At 34.3% G+C, this 24,321-nt stretch overlaps 2 protein-coding genes across 2 annotated transcripts; one reads left to right on the forward strand and one right to left on the reverse strand.

Moving 5' to 3' along the window:
• The first annotated feature begins 5,317 nt into the window (after window positions 1–5,317).
• ddx56 (DEAD (Asp-Glu-Ala-Asp) box helicase 56) lies at window positions 5,318–13,480 on the forward strand. The gene is made up of 14 exons (XM_059545369.1): window positions 5,318–5,389; window positions 6,054–6,215; window positions 6,298–6,452; window positions 6,981–7,151; window positions 8,227–8,317; window positions 8,392–8,633; window positions 9,788–9,913; window positions 10,031–10,144; window positions 11,083–11,177; window positions 11,492–11,568; window positions 11,653–11,742; window positions 11,822–11,927; window positions 12,014–12,105; window positions 13,130–13,480. Exons 1-14 carry the CDS (start codon window positions 5,333–5,335, stop codon window positions 13,208–13,210), a joined length of 1,659 nt encoding a protein of 552 aa, XP_059401352.1. The 5' UTR covers window positions 5,318–5,332; the 3' UTR covers window positions 13,211–13,480.
• A 2,165-nt stretch (window positions 13,481–15,645) lies between these two features.
• Window positions 15,646–24,321, reverse strand: ykt6 (YKT6 v-SNARE homolog (S. cerevisiae)). The gene is made up of 8 exons (XM_059544832.1): window positions 24,051–24,321; window positions 23,252–23,362; window positions 23,043–23,125; window positions 22,002–22,102; window positions 19,543–19,647; window positions 19,346–19,411; window positions 19,056–19,157; window positions 15,646–16,446 (listed from the first exon to the last, which is right to left on the reverse strand). Exons 2-8 carry the CDS (start codon window positions 23,353–23,355, stop codon window positions 16,411–16,413), a joined length of 597 nt encoding a protein of 198 aa, XP_059400815.1. The 5' UTR covers window positions 23,356–23,362; window positions 24,051–24,321; the 3' UTR covers window positions 15,646–16,410.

The following is a 24,321-nucleotide window of genomic DNA, read 5'->3' on the forward strand; positions in this document are numbered from 1 at the left end:
CTCGCGAGATTAGTGAGGGCTGGAGACGCGGCCTCGGGAGCATTTTGAACACGAGCAGAAACATTGCTGAAGAGGAAAGTTTTTGTTTTGTTTTCTCTTAGTTGCTTCAAAGTTTATTTTGGTTGTTTGTGTGCGGGTTCATGGCATAATCTGATTTGTGACTGGATCAGAATGGCAAATTATAGTGGATTTTCAGAGGATGAAGATATGCAGATGGGTTGGGAAAAGAGTACGAGTAGGAAAGGAGGAGGGAAAAAAGAGTATAGAAATAGTCAGATGACAAGTAAGAGAACATTAGAAGAGGATGAAGAAATTCAAGAAGTAAGGAAAAAGGTAATGATGGAAGAGTTTAAGATCATTATTAAATTTAAAGAGGGGAATGAAATTACATCAGTTGGCCTGATCAGTCTTACAAATGGATTGAAAAAAGCGATTGGGGAAATAGAAATGGCGAAAGTGTTGCGTGATGGAAGTCTATTGGTGAAATGCAAAAATGCTGAGCAGAAAAATAAAACTATGAAACTGCAATCAGTATGTAAAAAAGAAATAGTGGAGAAAAAAATAATTGGTGAGAAGAGAGGAACTAAGGGAGTGATAACAGGAATTCCCATTGAAGAGAATTTGGAAGAACTAAGGAAAATGATTAAAGGAGGAGTGATCACAGAAATCACTCGAATGCAGGCTTTCAGGAATGGAGGAAAAACTGATAGCGAGTCCGTACTGCTACAGTTTAAAGATGAGGTGCTTCCTATGAAAGTGATGGTAGGATACATGAGCTTTAACGTCAGAGAATATGTACCTCCTCCGTTAAGATGTTACAAATGTCAGCGGTATGGGCATACTGCAAATGTATGTAAAGGGAAACAGAGATGTGGTAGATGTGGAGGAGAACATGCATATGGAGAATGTGGGAGTAATGTTACAATAAAGTGTTGTAACTGTGGAGGGAACCACACAGCAGCATATGGGGGCTGTGAAGTCCGGAAAAAGGCAGTAGAGGTTCAAAAAGTGAAATCAAATCAGAAAGTAACATATGCAGAGGCTGTGAAAATATGTAATAATGGAAGAGGAAAAGAAGACAGTGGTACGAATAAGGAAGAAATGGGGTCAGAACAGGAAAATACAGGAATGTCAATGGATAGGATAGTGCTTTTTGTAGCATATGTCATAAATTGTTCAGAACAAGCAAAAACAAAAACAGAGAAGATTAAAATCATAGTTAAGGCAGCAGCTAAGTTCTTAAACATGAAAGATTTGTCATGGGAAAAGATACATGCTGACCTTAACCATGGAGAAGGGAATGCAGATACAGCTTTTCAAAACATTACTTAATGTTGGTAATTCAATGGAATGCTAGAAGTTTGTTAGCAAATGGATATGAGTTTAAGGGATTTATTGATAAACTAGGAAAGAAACCAGATATCATTTGCATTCAGGAAACATGGCTCAAACCTAATCTGGATTTCATTATTAAAGGATATAATATCATACGTGAAGATAGAAGAAATGGAATTGGAGGGGGGTGTGCCATATTTATTAGAGAGGGTATAGTATATAGGAGGTTAAAAACAATACAAGAATTAGAGGTAATAGTTATTGAAATATGGAACAAGAAAGAAAAGATTAAAGTGATTAACTTCTATAACCCATGTAAAAAGCTAGAGAGAGTACAACTAGAGTCAATACTGGAGGAGTGGAGAGGGAAAATTATTTGGTGCGGGGATTTTAATGCACATAGTAAGGTGTGGGGTGAAAGTGAAGATTTAAATGGAGAAATTTTAGAAGAAATAATGGATGAAAAGGAATTAGTATGTCTAAATGATGGGTCTGGTACAAGGATAAATTTAAGTAAGGGTACAGAAACCGCAATAGATCTTACGTTGGTGTCCCATTCTTTGGTAGGGATAAGTAGTTGGGAAGTAAATAAGGAAAGTACTATAGGGAGTGATCATTATCCTGTATATACAGAAATTGGAATAGAAAGGGATATGCAAAAGAAAGAGAGAGTAAGTAGGTGGAAATTTGAGGAAGCAGATTGGAACAAGTTTAGAATTTTGTCCAAAGGAAAATTAAAGGAGGTTTGTTTATATCAGGGAGTTGAAGATCTGAATGAGGAAATAAGTAGTATTATTTTAGATGCAGCAAAAGAGTCAATACCAAGAAGAGGAGGCAGTAGTAGAAAGAAAATAGTACCATGGTGGACGCAAGAGTGCACAAAGGTAATAAAAGAGAGAAATAAAGCATTTAAAGTTTTGAAAAGAACACATAACTTTCAGGATTTAATTGAATATAAAAGGAAGCAGGCTGTGGTAAGGAAGACAATAAAGAGAGTTAAGAAAAACTTTTGGGGGAAGTATTGTGAATCTCTAGGAAGAAGTACACCATTAGATAGAGTATGGGGTATGATAAAGAGAATGTCAGGAAATAAAAGAGAGTATGGATATCCTATAATGAAAGAAGGAGAGAAAGTAATAGTAGAGAACAAAGGTAAAGCAGAGTTGCTGGCAAGGACATTTGTTAAAGTACATAGTAATGGTAATTTGAGTAATGAGGAAAAGATACAGAGGGAGAAAACAGTGAGAGATAGTGTCGAAGTAATACAAGTTGATGGGGAAAATGAAAGTACTATAAATGTGATGTTTACAATGGGTGAGTTGAATAATGTATTAAGAAAGTCAGGAAAAACAACGCCAGGGAATGATCAAATAAGTTATTGTATGATAAAAAATTTAAATGATGAGAGTAAAGAAATGTTATTAAAGTTATATAATAAGGTATGGGAAGTGGGATGTTTGCCAAAACAGTGGAAAGAATCAATTATTGTCCCCATATGTAAGCCAGGTAAGGATCCGACTTTGGCAGAAAGTTATAGACCGATTGCTTTAACTTCACATGTAGGGAAAATTATGGAAAAAATGATAAATGAAAGATTAAAGTATTATTTGGAGACAAAGAAATTGATAAAGGATTACCAGAGCGGGTTTAGAAAGGGACGAAGCACAATAGATCCGGCTATATGTTTAGAGAATGAAATTAGGAAAGCTCAAATTAATAAAGAAAGTATAGTATCTGTATTTTTTGATGTTGAGAAGGCGTACGATATGTTGTGGAAACAAGGACTAATGATTAAGATTTATCAAATGGGAATAAGAGGGAGAATGTATAGTTGGATCAAGAACTTTTTAACTGATAGGTGGATCGCAGTAAGAGTAGGTAAAGAAGTAGGTACAAAGTATTTAGTGGAAAATGGAACTCAAGGGAGTATAGTTAGTCCAGTTTTGTTTTCAATTATGATAAATGAAGTGTTTAGTAGAGTTGATAGATCTATAACTGTTGCTTTATTTGCAGATGACGGTGTTATGTGGAAAAAGGGAAGAAATATAGAATATTTAGTGAGGAAGATGCAAGAGGCAATTGGGGAAGTAGAGAGATGGGGAATGGAATGGGGTTTTAGGTTTTCAGTGGGAAAGACCAAAGTAGTCTGTTTTTCTCAAAGGAAAAATCAAGAACCGATTCAACTTAAACTTTATGACAAAAATCTAGAGAGAGTGGAATGTTTTAAATATCTAGGGATATGGTTTGACAAAAAACTTAACTGGAAAATACATATTGAGAGTGTTGTTGAAAAATGTAAAAGAATATTGAATGTGGTAAGGTGTCTGAGAGGTAGAGAGTGGGGAGCAAGTAGGACCTCGTTGAAAGCAGTATATATTGGCTTAATTAGGGCAGTTATTGATTATGGATGTGCAGTTTACCAGTCTGCTTCAAGAACATTATTAAAAAAGTTGGATGTTATTCAAAGTCAGGCGCTGAGACTATGTTGTGGTGCTTTTAAAACAACTCCAGTAGCAGCATTACAAGTAGAAATGAATGAAATGCCATTGGAGATTAGAAGAAATCAGATATCGTCAACGTATTGGGCAAATTTAAAAGGGCATAATGGAAGTCACCCGACTCAGAGGGTGTTACAACCTTGTCAAGAAAGGGAAAGACGACAGATTAAGAGCTTTGGTTGGATAATAAGCAATGCAGTCAATGGAATAGGGATAGGAGATATTACGGTAAGCCCAACTGTGCCATTATCTAATGTTCCACCTTGGTTATTAGGGGAGTTTGGGGTAGATTTGCATTTTTTAGAGTGGAAGAAAGAGAATAATATTGATAGGAGTCAGGTTAGTAGATACCTAGAGGAGAAGTATTCTATGTTTACTAAGATATATACAGATGCATCAAAAACAGAAGATGATAGAGTAGGAGCTGCGTTCATTATACCAGAAAAGAATGTTATGTTTAATAAGAGAGTAAATTATAAATTGTCAGTGTATACAGGAGAAATGCTGGCCATTCTCTTAGCTCTTGAGTGGGTTGAAAATAGTAGGTCAAGGGAAGTGTTAATAGGGTCAGATTCAAGCAGTGCGTTAACCAGTATTAAGAACATGCATTCAGAAGCAAGACAGGATATTTTGTTGGAAATAGCCCAAGCTGTTTATAGAATCAATAGAGTAGGAGTGGTAATAAAATTCATCTGGATTCCAGCCCATATAGGAATAGAGGGAAATGAATTGGCTGATAAATATGCCAAAAATGCTACAAAAAAAACAGAGATAGATATGGTAATAAGGTATAGTAAGGCGGAAGTTAAAAGCATAATTAAAGCAGAAATGAGAAAGAAGTGGCAAGAGGAGTGGAATATAGAAACAAAAGCGAGAATGTACTACAGTATCCAAAAGAGGGTAGGAGGTATGAGAGAAAATAATAGGAATAAAAAAGAAGAGGACATTATTTCGAGAATGAGATTTGGGCATACTGGATTAAATAGTACGCTTAAAATAATAGGGAAACATGAGACTGGGATGTGTGAGGTCTGTAATATTAACGAAACAGTAGAACATGTAATTATTAATTGTCATAGGTATAAGGAGGAAAGGATGAGGCTGAAAGACTGGTTTAGGAAAGAAAAAATTAGATTTGAAATGAAGGAAATATTACAAATGAATTCAGGGCATGTTGGGTATAGAGCGATATTTGTGTTTTTGAATAAAACAGGGCTGAGTAGAAGGATATGAGTTTAGTTGTCTTAGGAAGTTGTATTTAATAATAATAATAATAATGTATGAATATTAATAATGTTATTAGATATTTATGAAGTTATTTATTGGCTTATTTATGTATGTATTTATTTAATTATTTATTTAAGGGTAGTAGTGACAGTGAGAAAAGGCTATTGTGATCCACACTCCATATCAGAAGGTGGCGGTAATGCACACTTAAAAGTTGTTTGCCAACCGCCATTAAAAGGAAGAAGAAGAAGAAGAAGAACACACGTGTGAAGATGGAGGAAGGCAGTGTACACTTTCATGAGATGGGTTTAGATGATCGAGTATTAAAGGTAAAATAAAACAGTCGTGCTAATAATACAAAGTCTGTCTACCTCGAAATTCTATCATCAGTTGGTTTAGTGCAGTTTGAATGCATTTACATTATGTTTTTATGCTAACATCGGCACTGTCGTTACATGATATACGAGTAACGTGATATTGTATTAATTTTATTAGGATATCTATTTTATTAGGATCTATGCCAGCGATTCGTTCTGTGTAAACATGTTTCCCGTAAATGCCATTTTTATATTTAGTTATGTGGTTATTATAGTTCCTGGTCGAATACTGTAACGTTAGTAAAACAATAAAACTCTGATTATTTGCTGTCATACAAGGAAAAAAACAACTAATGTTTAAAGGAGAGTTAATAAATTAGTAAATAAAAAATGTAAATGATTATTTGCACACACACACACATATATAATATATATATGTGTGTGCGCGCAAATAATCATTTACTTTTCTTTTTTTTTAAATTATATAATTTTATATACATAATTAAATTATATATATATATATATATATATAAATTAATTAATGTGACTACATTTGTAACAATTGAATTTCTCATGAATTTTGCATGTTGGTTTTACAAATCAAACACATTTTTGCGGTATTTTTGAGTGCTGTCCACTTGTGATTGGGATGAAGCTGTGTTTGTTTCTCTCTCAGGCTCTGGCGGATTTAGGCTGGTCTCAGCCCACCCTCATCCAGGAGAAAGCCATACCGCTGGCGCTCGAGGGGAAAGATCTGCTGGCCCGAGCTCGAACTGGATCAGGGAAAACCGCAGCCTACGCGATCCCCCTCATCCAAAGAATCCTCACGTCTAAACAGGTGACACGTTATTTACACTCACTCGGGCCTGGATGACAGAGGAGTCAGTTCAAGTATATAACACACAGTTTGTGTTGTCCAGACTGTACGAGAGCAGGCCGTCAGAGCTCTAGTCCTGGTCCCGACCAAAGAACTGGGTCAGCAGGTCCAGACCATGATCCGACAGCTCACTGCGTTCTGCAGCAGAGACGTGCGAGTGGCCGACATCTCCGGGAAGGCAGATATATCGGCACAGAAGTCCGTACCACAGTGAAATATTTTTCAATGTCGATAAAGAAGTTATATCTACATAAGGACCTATAATAAAAATTGCTAATATATGTCTTGAAATGTTTGAAATGACTTAAGAATGGGTGTTTCATTAAATGTTACATTTCAGTATTATTTATATACTATCATTGTTTTTATTAATATTTTGAATTAGCTTTAATTTGTACATTTTAGTCTTCGTTTTAATTTTTGTTTAAGTTTTAGTCATTTTTCTTATTTTTTTTTTTTTTAACAAATACTACCGTTTAGGTTAATTATTTATTTATTTTTTAAGTTAGTCATTTATTATTTAAACTTATTTTGGTTAGTTGCTATTGCAACATTTCTAATTTTCAATTAGTACAAAACATTTTTAACTAATAATTGTATTTTATTTTTTAGCTTTATTTCAGTTTTTAATAGTTTTGGTTAATGATAACCCTAAACCAAGTTAATTGAGGAATTTTTTGAATCTCATTTAAGTCTCTTAAGAGTGTGATGAAATCTTTTTTACAGGCCGATTTTAATGGAGAAGCCAGACATTGTGGTGGGCACACCGTCCCGTGTTCAAGCCCACATCAACGCCCAGAACCTGCAGCTTCAGACTTCATTAGAGATGCTGGTCATCGACGAGGCTGATCTACTCTTCTCCTTTGGGTTTGAAGCAGACCTTAAAAGCCTGCTGTGGTACGTTCTCATCAAAACAGCATGAGACGCACATCACCTGCATGTCTTGTTAGCTGTATTACCTTTTGTCATACCATATTTTCCAGAAAACAAGTCGAGTCAAAACTGGATTGTTGAGAGAAATAAGTTGTGTCAATATTGCATTTTAAAATGAAACCGTTGCACACATTATAAGCATGTATTTTAGTCCCCATCATTCCACAATAAGTTCAACCATATTCAGAACAGAAATGAATACATAGAAGCATAAAGCAAGCATAAATTATAGAGGCATTATTTTAATGTGAGACTGAAAGTGAAATGCAGAAATAAACCTGGGCACATTCAGCACAAATCCATGCAGTTCATGCATGCTCGCACCAAATGAATTGTATATAAAATCATTAGGATATTAAGTAAAGATCATGTTCATGAAGATATTTACCGTAGTAATTTTCCTACCCATATATCAAAACCTAATTTTTAATTCGTAATATCCATTGCTAAGAATTAATTTGGACAACTTTAAAGATGATTTTCTCAATATTTAGTTTTTTTTTTTGCACTCTCAGATTCCAGATTTTCAAATAGTTGTCTCAGCCAAATATCGTCCGATCCTAACAAACAATACATCAAAGAAAGCTTATTCATTCAGCTTTCAGATGATGTTTACATCTCAATTTTGAAAATTGACCCTAATGTCTGGTTTTGTGGTCTGAATGAAGTTGTTGTTTCTCAACCTGTTGGCCAGTATTTTTTCTCCTTTCAATCATAAACTCAATTCATTGTGATTAATTTCTCAGTAAACACAAGTTTTTATATTAACATTTTGCATCTAGTTTGATTAAAAAATCATTAGATATTGGTTCTAGAAAACAAGACTAGACAAGACAATTGCAGTGTCATCAGAAGCTACAGTAAAAGTTATTTCCATATTCTAGTGTTTGAACGCATTTGTTTTTTTAATGAAGATCTGTTGGAAGTTGTATTAGCAGCACTTCAAAGTTTGAAAATACAACTTGTATTAAATGTAGCATCCTGCAGAACCCCTGATAGAGCTCTAGCATCTAGTATCTGTCTGTGTTCACCTCTGCAGTCACTTACCCAAGATCTACCAGGCGTTCCTCATGTCTGCGACGCTGAGCGACGACGTCCAGGCCCTGAAGGAGCTGGTTCTCCACAATCCTGTGAGTGCAGCGGCATCAGCGCCAGCAGCTGGTGTGATTGGCTGGATCTGACGCTTATCCTCCGTCTGTCACAGGTCATGCTGAAGCTCCAGGGATCTCAGCTGCCCGACAGCTCTCAGCTCCAGCAGTACAGCGTCCGATGTGAGGAGGAGGACAAGTTCCTGCTCATCTACACCCTCCTGAAGCTCGGCCTGGTTCAAGGGAAGTCGCTGGTGTTCGTCAGAGATGTGGACCGCTGTTACCGACTCAAGCTGTTTTTGGAGCAGTTCAGCATCCCTGCGTGTGTCCTGAACTCTGAGCTGCCCATTCACTCCAGGTGAGCGAGGAGAGCAGGAATGAGACTATAATCTGCTTACTTTCTTATAAAAGCTGCAGGGTGTCATTGCTGCACTATCTGCAAGGTTATTATATTGAAAAAAAAAAAAAAAAAAAAAAATTGTTGCTTTTTAAAGTAAAGTTTCAGTACATTATAGAAAATTGCATAAAAGAAAAAAACATTTTATTTTAGTTAGAAAATTTCACACATTAATTTACTTTAACAGCTAAAATTAATAATAATATTAAAATGTGTGTAATATATATATATATATATATATACGTATGTGTGTGTGTGTGTGTGTGTGTGTGTGTGTGTGTATATATATACACACACACACACACACATACGTATATATATATATATATATATACATATACATATACATATATATATATATACTATATTCTAAAAATTGCAAAAACATTCAACAAAAATTCTAAAAAATTAAATTAAATTCAAAGTATTTTAACTAAAACTGTGAAACTTAACACTGGTGTAAAGTCACTTTCAGGGTTATTATTAAAAACTTTTTGTTAAATAAAATATAAATATTAGACAAGAAGAACATTTTTGAAAATTAGAAATAAGTTTAAGTTGAAGCACTAAAATTACTAGATTGAAAGAAACTGAAACAAAAAGTGAAACATAAATAGAAAATTATGGAAAAATTGAAATTATAGACAATTCCTTAATGGATAAAGAGATATATATATATATATATGTGGGATAAAACCCCTAAAGTCTAGTTCAAAATATAAACAATAACTTTGATACTTAAATAACACTGGTGTCAAGTCACTTCCAGGATTATTATTAAAAATATTTTTGAAACAAATAAAGTTGAAGCACTAAAATTACTAAATGGAAAGAAACTGAAACAAAAAGTAAATCATAAATAGAAAAAAAAATTATTCTACAGAAAAAGTTCATATTTGTTTAAATAATATGAAAAATTCTAACTATATTCTCCTCTGAAAAACCTTTTTCTCTCCTGCTGATGTACGCAAGGCATGAGGTGGGAGTAAAATAATATTAACCACTAATATGTAGAATTACTCTATGCTCTGAATAACTCCGATACATCAGATTGTAGATGTTAAATGTGTAGCAAATGCTGTTTTTATGCTGTATTTGTCTTTTGTGTTTTTCAGATGTCACATTATCACTCAGTTTAATCAAGGCTTCTACAATTACATCATCGCCACCGAAGAACAGGGCCTGGAGAATCCCGCTCGACGTTCCCAGAAAGCCCAGGAGAAAGGAAAGAAGAAAAAGAAGTAATGCACAAAACATTCGAACATTAAATATTATTCTGTCTTCTCTTAAAAAAAGTCTGGTGTGTTGAAAACTATTTGTGTTTTAAATATGAATGCTATTGTTGTTTTTTCCTCCAGAGGAAAAGACAAGGAATATGGCGTTTCCAGAGGAATCGACTTCCACAACGTGTCTAATGTGATCAACTTTGATTTCCCGGCTTCAGTCGAGTCCTACATCCACCGCGTCGGCAGGTGTGCACAGAAGTATTACTGCTGAAGAAAATCAGTTCAGAAGACTCCTAGTTTTCTATATCTTCAATTCTTAAATCCCAAGATTGAGCTTTAAGTCTGCGTGAATACAGTTTCAGACATTATATACATTATACGCCTCCCATGCGGTTAGCATTAAGAAACAGTCTCCGCTTTCAAATTCTATTCATTTTAAGAGGAAATTCAAACAATAAATGCTGTTTTGATGCTCTTTAATGTGGCCTCACAATCTCAGTTCAAACTGTATTTTTATTCATATTTTGAATTTAGATTTTATTTGTATAGTTTTTTATTTGTATATTGTAAATAACGATTTCAGTTTTATTTAAATAATTGTAGCACTTCAACTTGAACTTGATTTCTCAATTTAAATGTGTCCCTGGAGCACAAATCCAGTCTTAAGTCTCTGGGGTATATTTGTAGCAATAACCAAAAAAAAACACAGGGTCAAAATTATCGATTTTTCTTTTATGCCAAAAATCATTAAGATATTGAGTAAAGATCATGTTCCATGAAGAAATTTTGTGAATTTCCTACCATAAATATATCAAAACCTAATTTTTGATTAGTAATATGCATTGCTAAGAATTCATTTGAACATCTTTAAAGATGATTTTCTCAATATTTTGATTTTTTTTGCTCCCTCAGATTCCAGATTTTCAAATAGTAGTATCTCTGCCAAATATTGTCCGATCCTAATAAACCATAGGCTATCATTGGAAAGTTATTTATTCAGCTTTCAGATGATGCATCAATAAAACTTCAATAAAAACAAATTGACACTTAATGCTGGTTTTGTGTTCCAGGGTCACATACAGTATGTATTATTCTCAGCTCTATTCCAATCTAATAAAAAAATAATAATTTCTAATAGTTTTAGTCAATAATAACAACACAGATTTTTTCCCGCTTCTCTGTAGAACGGCTCGTGCGGACAACCCGGGCTCTGCGCTGTCCTTCATATCACACACAGAGCTTGAAATGCTCGCCGAGGTCGAAAACGCTCTTACTGGAGGTAAAAATAGTTTTCAGAAAACTCAAATTTGGCTTGCTTTTGTTCTTCAGAGCCTAATATTCTGTTGTAAAACTGAGAATTCCGCTCCTTGATTCTGATTGGCTGAGCCACGTTTGTTTACATTTGTGTGTTGCTCGGCAACTACTGTATTGGAATCTTGGTGCTTTAAACTGACATTAGTATAAATAAAAACAATGCAGGTATTGTGTAGAATATGAGCCCTTTATATTTTCAATATGTATTGTGTTATTATTTATTTGATGTAAATGCAGGCACAAAAGAATGATGCATTAAACTCCCTCGTCTGTTTCCAGACGTCACACATGACAGTGTTTTGAAGCCGTACGGGTTCAGAATGGAGGAAATCGAGGGCTTCAGATACAGATGTCGGGTATGTTTGTGTCCTCACGCTGCACTGAAGCTGTTTGTGCTTTCGACTGACTGAGGAGTCTCTCGTCTGCTTTAATTTACCCAGGATGCCATGCGATCGGTGACGAAGCAGGCGGTGAAGGAGGCCAGACTGAAGGAGATCAAACAGGAGCTGCTCAATTCAGAGAAACTCAAGGTTTGGGCTCTTTAAACGTGCTTGGTTTGAAGCGCTTCATCTGGCGTCGTGTCGAATGATTGGTGTTTGTGTGTGACAGACGTACTTCGAAGACAATCCCAGAGACCTGCAGCTGCTGCGACACGATAAAGACCTTCACCCCGCCGTCATCAAACCTCACCTGAAGAACGTGCCGGATTACCTGAGTAAGGACTCACTGCCTTGTTATTCATCTATATATAGGACACAAAGACACATAGATCGTCAAAACACATTTTCATGTCTGATTCAGTCCCGACGGCGCTGAAGAGTCTCGTCAATCCTCTGAAACGACGAAAGAAAAAGAAGATTAAAGCAGGCGGCGTGATGCTGAGCAGCTTTAAGGTGAGATGCTTCATTTACTTGAACGGGGCATAGTTTTATTTATTTTTCATCAATTTTAGTTTTTATTCTAGTTTTTAGTTTTCGTGTAATGTTTATATTTTATTTGATTTTATTCCAGCTTAATTTGGAATTTGTTTTTTATTTTTTTTTATTTTAGCTTTAACTAACTTTAAAGTTAGAATACAAATCATTCATTTACTTAAACATTTTAAAAATGAATAAGTTTAGGTCACCATTATATCTTCATATTGATATAATAATGGCATTTTGGTTAAGAGTTGAGCAGCAATGTGATTTTAGTATTATTGATATAGTGCTTTTTGTTATTGAATTAAGTTTTTTGTATTCTGTTTTCACTTCTTTTTTTTTTATAAAAGTTATATTAATTTTGTTGTGTTGTCATTTATTAGTTTGTATTTTTGAGTTCTTATTCTAGTTTATTATTATATTACATTTTTATTATTTTAGTACTTCAGCTTTAAACAAAAATGCCAAATCATTAAGATAATTTTAAGTTTTAGTTGTATTTTGTTGTTGTCAATTATATTACTTTGTATTTATAAATTTTTATTCTAGTTTATTCATATATTATTATTTATTTTAGTATTAGTTTCAGCTTTAAACAAAAATGAAAAATCATGAATTTTATTTTTAGTAAGTTTTATTCATTTAGTTGTGTTGTCATTTATACAAGTTTTTTTAATAATTCTTATTCTAGTTATATTATCATTACTTTAGTACTTCAGCTTAAAAAAAGGAAAAATAAAAATAATCATTTTAAGTTTATTTCAATTACATTAGTGTGTACTTAATTTTTATTTTAGTTTATTATTTTAGTACTTAAACTTGAAACAAAAATTAGAAATAAATTAAATGTATTATATAAATTGTTTAATATATTTTATTGCAGTTAACGTTTATTACAAGTCATTTTTATGATTTTATTTAACAATAATCACTTTAAAAACCGATCTTCTAATAGGTCTCTGAATGAATGCCATTTTTATTTCTGTTGCGTTTGCAGAAGAATTCTAGAGGCAAAAATCCACTGAAGAGTTTTCGTTACACGAGGAAGAAGTGTGAAAGGAAGGCTGGAAAATCCTAACGTCACAAGAGTCTAGAGACATTGGGATTGGATTGAATCTTGACAGAACTAGTTGAACCGAGACTATCATCCTGATTATAAATATTGTCATCGAAATTATAAAGTCCTTCAGAATCAGCCATGCATGAGAGGAGGATTCCTGTCTCACTGCTTGTGTGAAATGATATTGGTGAATATTGAACATGTAATATCGCGTTTCATTAATACTAACACTCTATACTTCATAAAGTGTCTTGTTCTGATTTTGGTTATAAAGGTTGGGTGCTTAAACATGTTTTCAGCTGATTTACACCACAAAATTAGTAATTAAAAAAAGTAATTAACAAATGTATATTTTTAATACAATATCATTATATAAACCCAATAATTTAATCATTGTCGAAAGAATGCATCAACATGTTTTATTATTATTAATAACATGGGTTTATTTTTGGTTTTTACATATAGTTCTCATAAGAATTCAGGGAGAAAATTAAAAGTATCACCGCAAAAAGTCCTCAAAAATAGGCTTAATAAAATATGTCTTTTTACTTCTAAGTTAAATCAGTATTTGACTGTTTATAAGTACTTTAAAAAAAATCAGTACATTAATTTGAGAACGACATATTTCATAAATGAATTGTATTCTGAAGCACAGCATAAAGAGCCACTTCTAGCCGGTGCAAGAGGAGCTAGTCTTTCCCAGTCTGTGATTTCTACATGAAAGATGACCGATTTATTCTTATTCATGTTAACAGTTGAGTAGTTTGTCAGCTAATATAAACCTTTTGACAGAATGCTTTTATATCTGTGTAAAATGCAGAAATGGAGTTGTAATTTGATTTTGACATCAACTACTCATTTGATCACATGACTCACTATGATGCAGGTTACTGGATGGAATCCAATGAAAGGCATGTTTTGTTAATGCTAAGTATTTATTAATCAACATATTCAATATTAGTACAATTAAAGAGTATGTGAAGGGGAGCAACTAGTCTGAGACATCACTAAATGCTTGTGTTCTTCTTAAATGAGTTGGTTTGATTTAGCAATTACCAGAAAAAGGCACCTCAAATGTTCTCACACTACATCATTAGTTGGTTAGTTAGTTAGTAGTAGACGTGAAGTGTAACTTGACATTAAATTGCTGAGGGCAGATAGAAGCACACAGATTGAACACACACTCATTTAGATATTAATATAACACTGTCATGTTTCCTGTGCTGAAAAACCTTCACTGAACATAAACGTCTACACACACGACGCTCTCAATGAATGTATAAAAAGCATAACTTTTGAACATGTCATAGTGATGAGTTTTAGATGTGCAGATTCTCAAGTTCAACACGTTAATCACACAAAACCTTCCTCTTGTGCCGGCTGGGACAGACACCATGAGTGAATCCCACAGAAAAAGAAAAAAAACATGGATGGGTCATATTTCCCACAAAAAAAGCTAAAAATAAAATAAAAATTTGCCCTTAAATTCTCATTACAGCAAGACATTTCCCTGACTTTAACATTTTTTTCTTAAATTATTCTGGCGATATGATTATATTTTCTCTCTCTCTCTCTATATATATATATAATATCTCATTTTTAGAAATGAGAAAATGTTATTATAATGAACATTTGGTCAGGAAAAAAAATCTTTAATATCACAAATTTGGAGAAATTTGGGAAAAACTTTTCTTAACTGTCAGAATGCAAAAATATAAAAAGTCCTTATTATGAGATTTTCAAAATAAAAGCAAAATAGCATTTAAAAGTCCTAATATTAAATTGTTTTTGAACGAATGCATTCGAATGCACTCTTTTTACAAATAACATTAAATTCTCATGAGAAAACAGGACTAAATGTCATTGATATCACAAATTGGGGGAAGTTGTTCTCAATTGTCGAAATGCAAGAATATAAATGGTCCTAATTATATTTAAAAAATATAAATAAATTATGATTAAATTTTGAAAATTTTAAAAGAATGCATTAACATACATATTTTCTTCACAAAATAAGAACATTTAATTCTCATGACAATTCAGTGAGAAAATGTCAATATCACAAATTGGGGGGGAAATTGAAAATTGTAATTGTCAAAATGCAAAAAAAAAAAAAAAAGTCTGAAATTTGATTTTCTTTAACCAAAATAGATTTAGTTTTGTGTCTTCTGACTCTGAGATAAAATAAGACCCGGACATGTTCTTGACTGGTTCACCCAGATACTGCTGGCTTTACCCAACCTTCAGTGCATGAAGATTTAAGCTTCAAAGAAAGAGAAAAAGCAGATGAACTCAAGAGTCGAGCCTTCAGGCTGTTAGCAGCAAAGCCTCATTAGACTGGATACAGCATTTGAGAGGTCCAGTGAGAGTCATGTGATCAATCACTAACACTGTTTCAGATTTACACTCACAACCATCGCACGAGGATCAAGGGGGCTGATTTCACACCAAACCACACTTTAAGGCTTTATTATTACTCTCAAACATCACAACACTTGTACGTTATCAACCACCAGCTGAACATATTGAAGGAATGTTTCTTAAGTATTAAAATCCAAATAGCAATCACGACTCTCGATGCAGGAAACCAAAGCCAATACCATTCAGTAATGTATTTACACTTTCAAGAGAAAAAAGCATTAGAATTGTACACAAACATTTAATTTGGTCAGTCACTTACTCACAATATTGAGGATGTTATGAACACATCAATAATTAACACATTATTTACTGTTTTCACATCTTTAAAAAAAATCACGCTACATGTACACTCTACAAGGCGCTGAATAATGAGTCAAAATACAGAGATTGCAGCTTTTTCACTCGCATGTCCTCCGTTGAGATAAGGCTAATTCAACAGTCTGATATCAACACACAAGTAAGGCACGGGGGGGGACGTTTGACTCGAACCCCTCTATGCTTCATCCGGATCCGTTTCGAGCTTGTGCCAGACCCTGAGGAACCCTCAAGAAGAAAACAAAGTTCTCACACAACATGAAAACCGATGGCAGTGTGAGTGTGGTGCATCATGGGAAATCAGCCCCCTCGGAGCCCATTATTGTATATCGTCAGATCGGCCGTTTCGTGCATTCACTATTACTGCTGCTTGATAAAAGCACCAGCCTACACCAGGACAGAGAGAAAGAGAGGGGGAAAAATAGAAAACCAGAGAGGAGATGTGGCCGAAGAGTCCAGTCCAATCAGAGACTTGATCACGATCACATGATCTCGCAGCACGAGTTCTGCTTGCGTGCCTAGAACATACAAACATCAACATTACATCAGATCTTCTGAAGACGTTGTGAGCAGCTGCCTGTTCACACTGCCAACTTTCTCAGTATTTGGGGTGTCTTGCATGAAGGTAGCTGATAGGTTTAAAGGGGTCATGTCATGAATGATGTAATAGATCGATTAAACTCCGCCTCCACAGTAGAATATCAATGCATAATTCTGTAGCCCCGCCCACTGATTCACACATGATATTGTAGGGAAATAACATAAGTGCTTCTAAACCGGATCAAAAAACCAAGCAATAAACATGTCGTTAAAGATTGCAGAATATTGTGCAGTTGTTGCATAAACTTACTTTGGATTCAAATATTAGGAAAGCGTGGTTGAACTTTATTTTTTAAAGAAAATTAAACATTGAAACAATGAGTGTTTGTTCACTTCATTTCACCGTTGATTCCTTTGTAAACAAGACACAGTTGACGCTGGAATTGCAGAGTGATGCTGGGCTTCTATATCAAAATATTTGTACTGTCACTATTGCTTTGTTAGAGATCGCTTGACATTGCCTGATTTAGAGCTGAAACAACGAATCGATTTAATCGATTAAAATCGATTATTAAAATAGTTGTCAACTAATTTAGTCATCGATTCGTTGCTAAATAACTTTTATTTGCCGTAAGCGGCTCATTTCGTGCATATTTCAAATCTGCGGTGACCAAAGTGTGGCAGTAATGAGCCACCGGAGGTTTTACTCAGCCAGTACAACAGGAGAAGTAGCGAATAGCCAATAGCTGGCCTTGTTTTATGTCACGTGCTTCCCGAACAGCGTCTCTGCAGCCTTTAAAAAAGAAGAGTAACCTGTAAACTCTGCACTACTGCATTGTTTAAGGGAACGTTCACATATCGCGTCTTTTGCGCGCTCAAGTTCGTTATTTCCAACACCGCACCGCATCGAGTTAAAAACATTTAAACTTTTCAGAATGCAGCAAGCGCACCGCGGGTCATGTGACAAGAACTAACCAATCAGCTTCATCCTTTCCCGTAACAACGTTAAAAGCTCAGTCAAGATGAAGGAACAGCTGCTCATAGCTGTATATGGATTTCCATTTTGAAATAAATTTAGTAGCAGAGCTACTGCAAGCGATTTTTTGAGCTGCAAATCCATTTATCCTTTGCTGAAATTTCCGCGTCTTCAAGGAGAGAGCACGTCACGGTTGCTTATCAAAGGCAGACGCCTCAGGGGCGCTTCTGCGCGAGCGCTTTGGAAAGAAGGAGAAAGCGGCGCGCCTAGCGTTTTCCACGCGTTTTTAGGCACGATATGTGAACGGCCCCTAAGACTTTTATTTGTGCAGATTCTCCAGTACAATGTTGTTTGCAAATGTTTAGTCGTAAAAGCTGATAACATTGCTTTTTAACAGTTAACATTTAAAGCTTTACAAACATGTTCTGTGATCAGTTTGTGGTTTACCAGTTCAAAATTCAGTCGTGCAGCCTAATTATGACTGAATGAGAGAGGTAAATGTAGATATTTGAAATGCACTTTTTTTTCTAAGTATTATTCAATGCTCTTTTTCACACAGCAGGTTTTTTGTGTGTGTCCTATTTTTTTTTCTGGACAACCTTCTGATGGATTTTACTTTAAATTGTGAGTTCCATTCAGGTTTCATGCCATTGGCACTTTTTTTGAAGGATTGTTTACAATTTCACAGCAAAAGCTATAAAGCTTTTTCCCAGTAAATAATAAAATACAATGCACTGCAATTTTATTCTGTTTTATCCTTATTCTTCGTGAAAATATTTTCTGAAAGATTCCTTAAGCTTTGTTCGGGATGTTAAACTACTTTAGGAGCTCTAAGGACTGCCATGGTGAAAACATTATTTGAAATCTCCTTGTGAAATTTGCTAGAGTATGGGTCAGTGTTCTGATTGCAGAAGAGTTCGACAAAGGATTACTAACACAATAAAACAACTCCAGGTATATTTTTGATGAGGATATGACAGTGCAAAATGGTTAAAATCTCTTAAATCTATGCTGAATGATAAAGACCATTTATTAATAATTTACTTGGGGAAAAAATGGAAAAAACTAAAATATAAGTACATAAACCGATTAATCGTAAAAATAATCGACAGATTAATCGATTATCAAAATAATCGTTAGTTGCAGCCCTAGCCTGATTGTGTATGTGTGTCTAAAGTCACAGATGGCTTAATCTATGAAGGACGCAGCTTGTCAAACAGACACACAGACAGTTAGTTTACTAATGCAAAACTGTTATCCAATCACAGCGGTGGGGGTTTACTTCCAAGTTTTCAATGCGGCACGCACATAAAAACCAGCGTTTCTCGAGCTGGCTTCAAAACTAGGGTAGAAAATATCCCTTTTTTTTATGTTTTTGAATGTAAAAAAACCACATGAACGTCATAAGTGGACCTCAGACAACAGTATATAATAATAATAAATACAACTTCATGACTCCTTTAATACTTGGTTTTAAGAATGTGTTTAAATCACTGGCTATAAATGAGTGATAATAAGAGTGATTGTTTTGGAAACCACCACTAATGAAGCTCACAACAGTAAAAAAAAAACAGCATTGACGTGCGTTTCATTTGCATGTAAAGTACTGACCGTTTTATAAAATGCTTTTGATTGGTTTCCCAGATGCTCAGATTTCTGAACTAAATCATCCAGCTTCTCTCCTCTCTCCAGCAGCGACTCCATTGTGCTGTGCTGGAGAAACACATATTATATAACATACAAATGCCAACGCATTAAAGACAAACAAACTCTCCTCTGTGTATAATGACAGCACACTTACACGCCCTGCATACGGAATATCAGTGCAAGTGAAACAGATGACTGTAACAATCCAAAAGGGTGGATTTTAATACACACTGTTCAAATCATTATTTGCTCACCAAAATAATTTTGGTTTCATCCAGTTCTGCTTGCACTTTGGTCATAGCATCAGCCTCACGTGGATTCTGTAAAACAGGAAATACTGAAACTGTTATGGGTGATAAAATCAAGCGCCCTTGAAACCCTTGAATAAACAATACTGACATTCCACTGCACGGCTTTTCTTGCAGTTTCACTATTAGTCACCAGAAGGTACCTGGTATTTAGCCAGATGGCTGTCCAGTGCAGTGTACTGAACGGTTGCCGGAGAACCAGACGGCCAGTCTGTACTGTTGACCTGTCTGGAGAACTCATCCAGCACCTACAGACAACCACAAAACCATCAGAGAGAGAGAAAATGGTCATATCGAACCATTAAAACAATATATTTAAAATTATATTTTTATATAAATTGGCATTTAAATAGTATTCATTTAAATGTGCACAGTTAAATTTCATTTACATATACAAAAAAACATTTAAAAAAAAAGTTTGTAAACTTGTTTGACAGTCTTTATACTGATAACACCTAAGACAGTAAGTTTGATGTAGGCTTGAGAAAATCAAGACAGAAATTTTGAAGCAGTTTAAAAAGCTTAAAGTTTGAAGGATAAGTATTTTAAAAAAAATTGAAATAGTTTAAAAAGACTGAAGTTTAATACTTAAGTTTTTTTTACAATTTAAGAAGTTTGAATTGAATCTAACTGAATTGGATTTGATTGAAAAATACTATTAAAAGCTTGAATTTTGAAGGATTTAAATATTTTTAATATTGAACTAGATAAAGTTTGTCAAGACAAACTTTAAGTTGGCTTGAGAAAGCCTGACCAGAAAATGTTGAAATGCAGAAAATGTCACTAAAATGTTGTTAGCATGATTAACAAGTTATTAACATGTTTTTAACGTGATTAGCATGTTCTTAGCATGATTAGCAAGTGACTGGCATGTCACTAGCATAATTACCAAGTGACTAGCATGTCGGTAACATGATTAGCCAGTTACTAGCATGTCACCAGAATGTTGTTAGCATGATTAGCAAGTTATTAGCATGTCGCTAGAATGTTGTTAGCATGATTAGCAAGTTATTAACATGTTTTAACATGATTAGCATGTTCCTAGCATGATTAGCAAGTGACTGGCATGTCACTAGCATAATTACCAAGTGACTAGCATGTCGCTAGCATGTTGTTAGCATGATTAGCAAGTTACTAGCATGTTGCTAGCATGTTTCTAACATGATTAGCATGTTCCTAGCATGATTGGCAAGTGACTGGCATGTCGCTAGCATGATTAGCAACTTACTAGCATGTCACTAGCATGTTTCTAACATTATTAACATGTTGATAGGATAGATAGATAGATAGATAGATAGATAGATAGATAGATAGATAGATAGATAGATAGATAGATAGATAGATAGATAGTCAGCAAGATAGTCAGCAGTGATGCGCGGGTCAGTGTATAAACAACCCGCAACCGACCGACGTTTTCAACTAACCCACCCGCAACTCGGACGGCAAAAAAATTAAAATTAAATATTGTACCGACCCGCTTCCTGACCCGCATTTTTTAAAAGTAGTAAATGCTCATCGTAGCATCATTGGGCCATAGACATAGGAACTAGGCAAAACAAACAAAAAAACCTTAATATATTCAAATTTTGGCAAGAATTATTTTAAAAAATCGTCAATAAGTTCATGATTTTTTTTTTTTATGTTTCTGCAAGTTCAGCAGACAGTGAGGTTCGGATTTGTTCAGATCAGAGCTCGTGAGCGGAGAGCGCATTTCTGAATATTCCGCTCCGCTCACTCATTCCGTGGGGTCGGATAATAAGCGTTAAGACCGCAAGCAAAGAACCGGTTAAAGTAATGATTATGAATGTGTCTAAATTAGCAAGGAGACATTTAATTGTTTAGTAATAAACTTGTGTTTTCTGTGTCGCTGCAAAGATGAAGTTGACGATGCGGACTAACGCCAGAGAGAAATGCTCATTTCATATGGATTACATAATCAGAGAGTAGCCTATTTATTATGGTTTGAATATTTTGGTTTAAAAGTAGACATTTCAAGCTTTCTGTAATATATAGCCTATATTTCTCAAATCTGTGAGGCACAAGCTGAGTTTCGGCGCCCTCCAGTTCACATGCAATGCAAGTGATCGTGCTGGCGCCTCATTAAATTGTCTGCTATTTATTTGCTTCTTATTTATTAAATACAGGCAATTGATTGATAAAACATTGATCAAAATTAAGATACAATTAATACAAAACGAAAATCTTTTAAAAAGAGTTTTCTATAAAACAAAACTTAATGAAGTCGTCAAAATCATGTTTGACCAAAAACAGTGTCATTGCTCCCCAGTCTTCACCTTTTCTCTCGCCGCCTCAAACTCTACCTGCAGACTGAGCTCGTGCGTCATCTTCGCGCCAGTTATTCAGCCAATAAAGTGTAGGCCTATGTATTTCAAAATAGTGTCTAGTACTATACAAAGGTTTAATTGGCATCTTTATTTCAAACGACCCGACCGACCGCGACCCGAATATCATAAAAAATATTTTTTGATGACTCGTAACGGCGGATTACCGCGGGTGACTGCAAGCACCCGCTCATTTTGGATCAACCCACGCATCACTGATAGTCAGATAGTCAGACAGACAGATAGTCAACATGACACACCTTATCAAGTAAAGTGAAGCAGACTCTCGAGGGATATTCACTGTCTGCGATCACAACAGCACCGAGACTGTCATTCCGCAAGTACACGTGACACAAGTACTCTAACGAGGAAAAAACAAATAAACAATGAATCCACTGCTTTTATGAGCAGCCACTGCAAACACTTAGTAGTGAATGTGCACCTCAAATCTTAGTTTATTTTACAAAGACTATACTTGAAGACAATATAATATTATTTAAATAAAAATCCATGTAATTGTACGTAAAGAGAGTATACTTTCAAGACTATGAACTTAAGCGTACTTAACGTCATGTACACTTTGTGTCATGTTTAAGTTGTTTTAATAATCTTTTGTAATGCTATAAATAAATACATTTATTGTAAGGTGTTGACTAACATACTTAAGCACACATACTTGATTATAATTTTACCTGCTAAAATTGCAACTTAATTAAAAATGTAAAAATATATAAAAATACATGACATACAAGTTTTAATAGAAATAATGAATTTGGCAGACAGGGTTATTAAAGTTAAAACTAAAACTAAAATAAAAACCATTAAAAAACATTCTGTTACTTAAAAATTCACTGAAATTAAATGAAATATATGGCTAGATGCCAAGGTGACAGTTAATTTAATGAAATGTGTATTAATAATAAATTGTTTAAATAAAAGATATATTTTTTTAAACATTTAAACGGAAATTATATATATTAAAAAAACTATAATAGTATCTTAGTCATACTAAAATAACACTGTCACAGTACACTTCTAACAATATTTCAAAAACAAAGGAATTTTATATAAAACTTCATATAAAAATGAACTTAAGTACTATTTTAGAGGTTAAGTGCTGAAGTGGGATGCATTTCTGAATATCTCTAGTATTCTGTTTTTGTGGCTCTGGATCAGTTTGGAGCTCTAATTACACAGTAAACCTAATAACTAGCCCTTCATCCTGAACAAGCCAAGCTATAATTAAACTCAACAGCTACAATCAGGCCAGTGGCAAACATTTAATAAGACTTCATCTTGACCTTGCTCTTTGATAGACGCACGGGTTCCTAATGCTGAGCGCTCAACAATCAGCGCGCTGGTGAACGTCATAAACTCCTGCACACTGCAAAGCAAACGGTTTACAGTCAGCTGCAATGATAGCAGCTTTTTTGGCATTCTGAAACAAATTAGTAGCTTAATAAAAGCATATAAAGAGATATGCACAAACTAATCATTGTAGATATTGCACCTGGATCTCTGGAAGAAACTGAATGATGATAGATCATATGCCGCCTTCAGAAGGTTGGCCTTCGTTGAGCCTTTATACAAGACGCTCAGACTGTAGAGTTTCATGGTGTTTCTGAACAGGACAACAAATCAGACACCATTCATTTTATTAAATAATCACAGCTTCTATTATTAATAATTAATGAGAATGGTTCAAGACTGCTTTTATTGATTGATTGATTATTCAGATTTAGATGATTTTAACATACACTGTGCTTATTATTTATTTCTACTTTATTTATTTTATAAAGAATATAATTAAATAATAATAATAAAAATAAACAAATACTCTTTTTATTGATTGATTATTCGTAATTACCAGGTGATTTTATAAGGAAGTGACATGAACTGCACTTATTATTAAATTAACATTGTCAGATTTTAATATTTTAATAACTAAATCATAAAATAATATGAAATACAACACTACGGTTGATTCAGTAGTGTTGTAATTGAAATCAAAACCAAACCAATTGGTTACTGCTATTTTGTATTTGATTTTATTCTGAGCTACTTATTATATAAATGTTTTATTATTCATATTTTTTTATTAAACAAAAAAACAAAAACGAAATAGCGTTGAATCGTATCATCGAAAGGAAATAATAAATCAATCGACCAACAGCTGCTTAGCAGTCATGCTAGCACTGAAATAGCCCGATGTCGACACAATCATCGTTCTTAATGTTAATCTTTATTAAACAGGTTCAGTAATGTGAAATGTGACATTGTTTATAAACATAATGAATTGTTATTCTTACCTGCCGAGCGTCAAACAGCCAAGACTGACACCAATCCGCTAACAGCTAACGTAATCTAACAGATCAGACAACTTCTTATATTTATTCGTATGATAACTGACAATTTGAGTGCTGTTATACAGTTGATAATAATTGTGATTTGTATTATGGATTATAACATCACTAGCCAGGATAGTCCACGTTTACAGAAAGTATTCAATCAGCTCACAACTATCGGAAGACTTTTTTTTTTTCAGAAACTTACTAGCTGGCGGATAACTGCATTTCAAAA

Source organism: Carassius carassius, chromosome 49 (assembly GCF_963082965.1).
Source record: "Carassius carassius chromosome 49, fCarCar2.1, whole genome shotgun sequence".
NCBI lineage: Eukaryota > Metazoa > Chordata > Actinopteri > Cypriniformes > Cyprinidae > Carassius > Carassius carassius.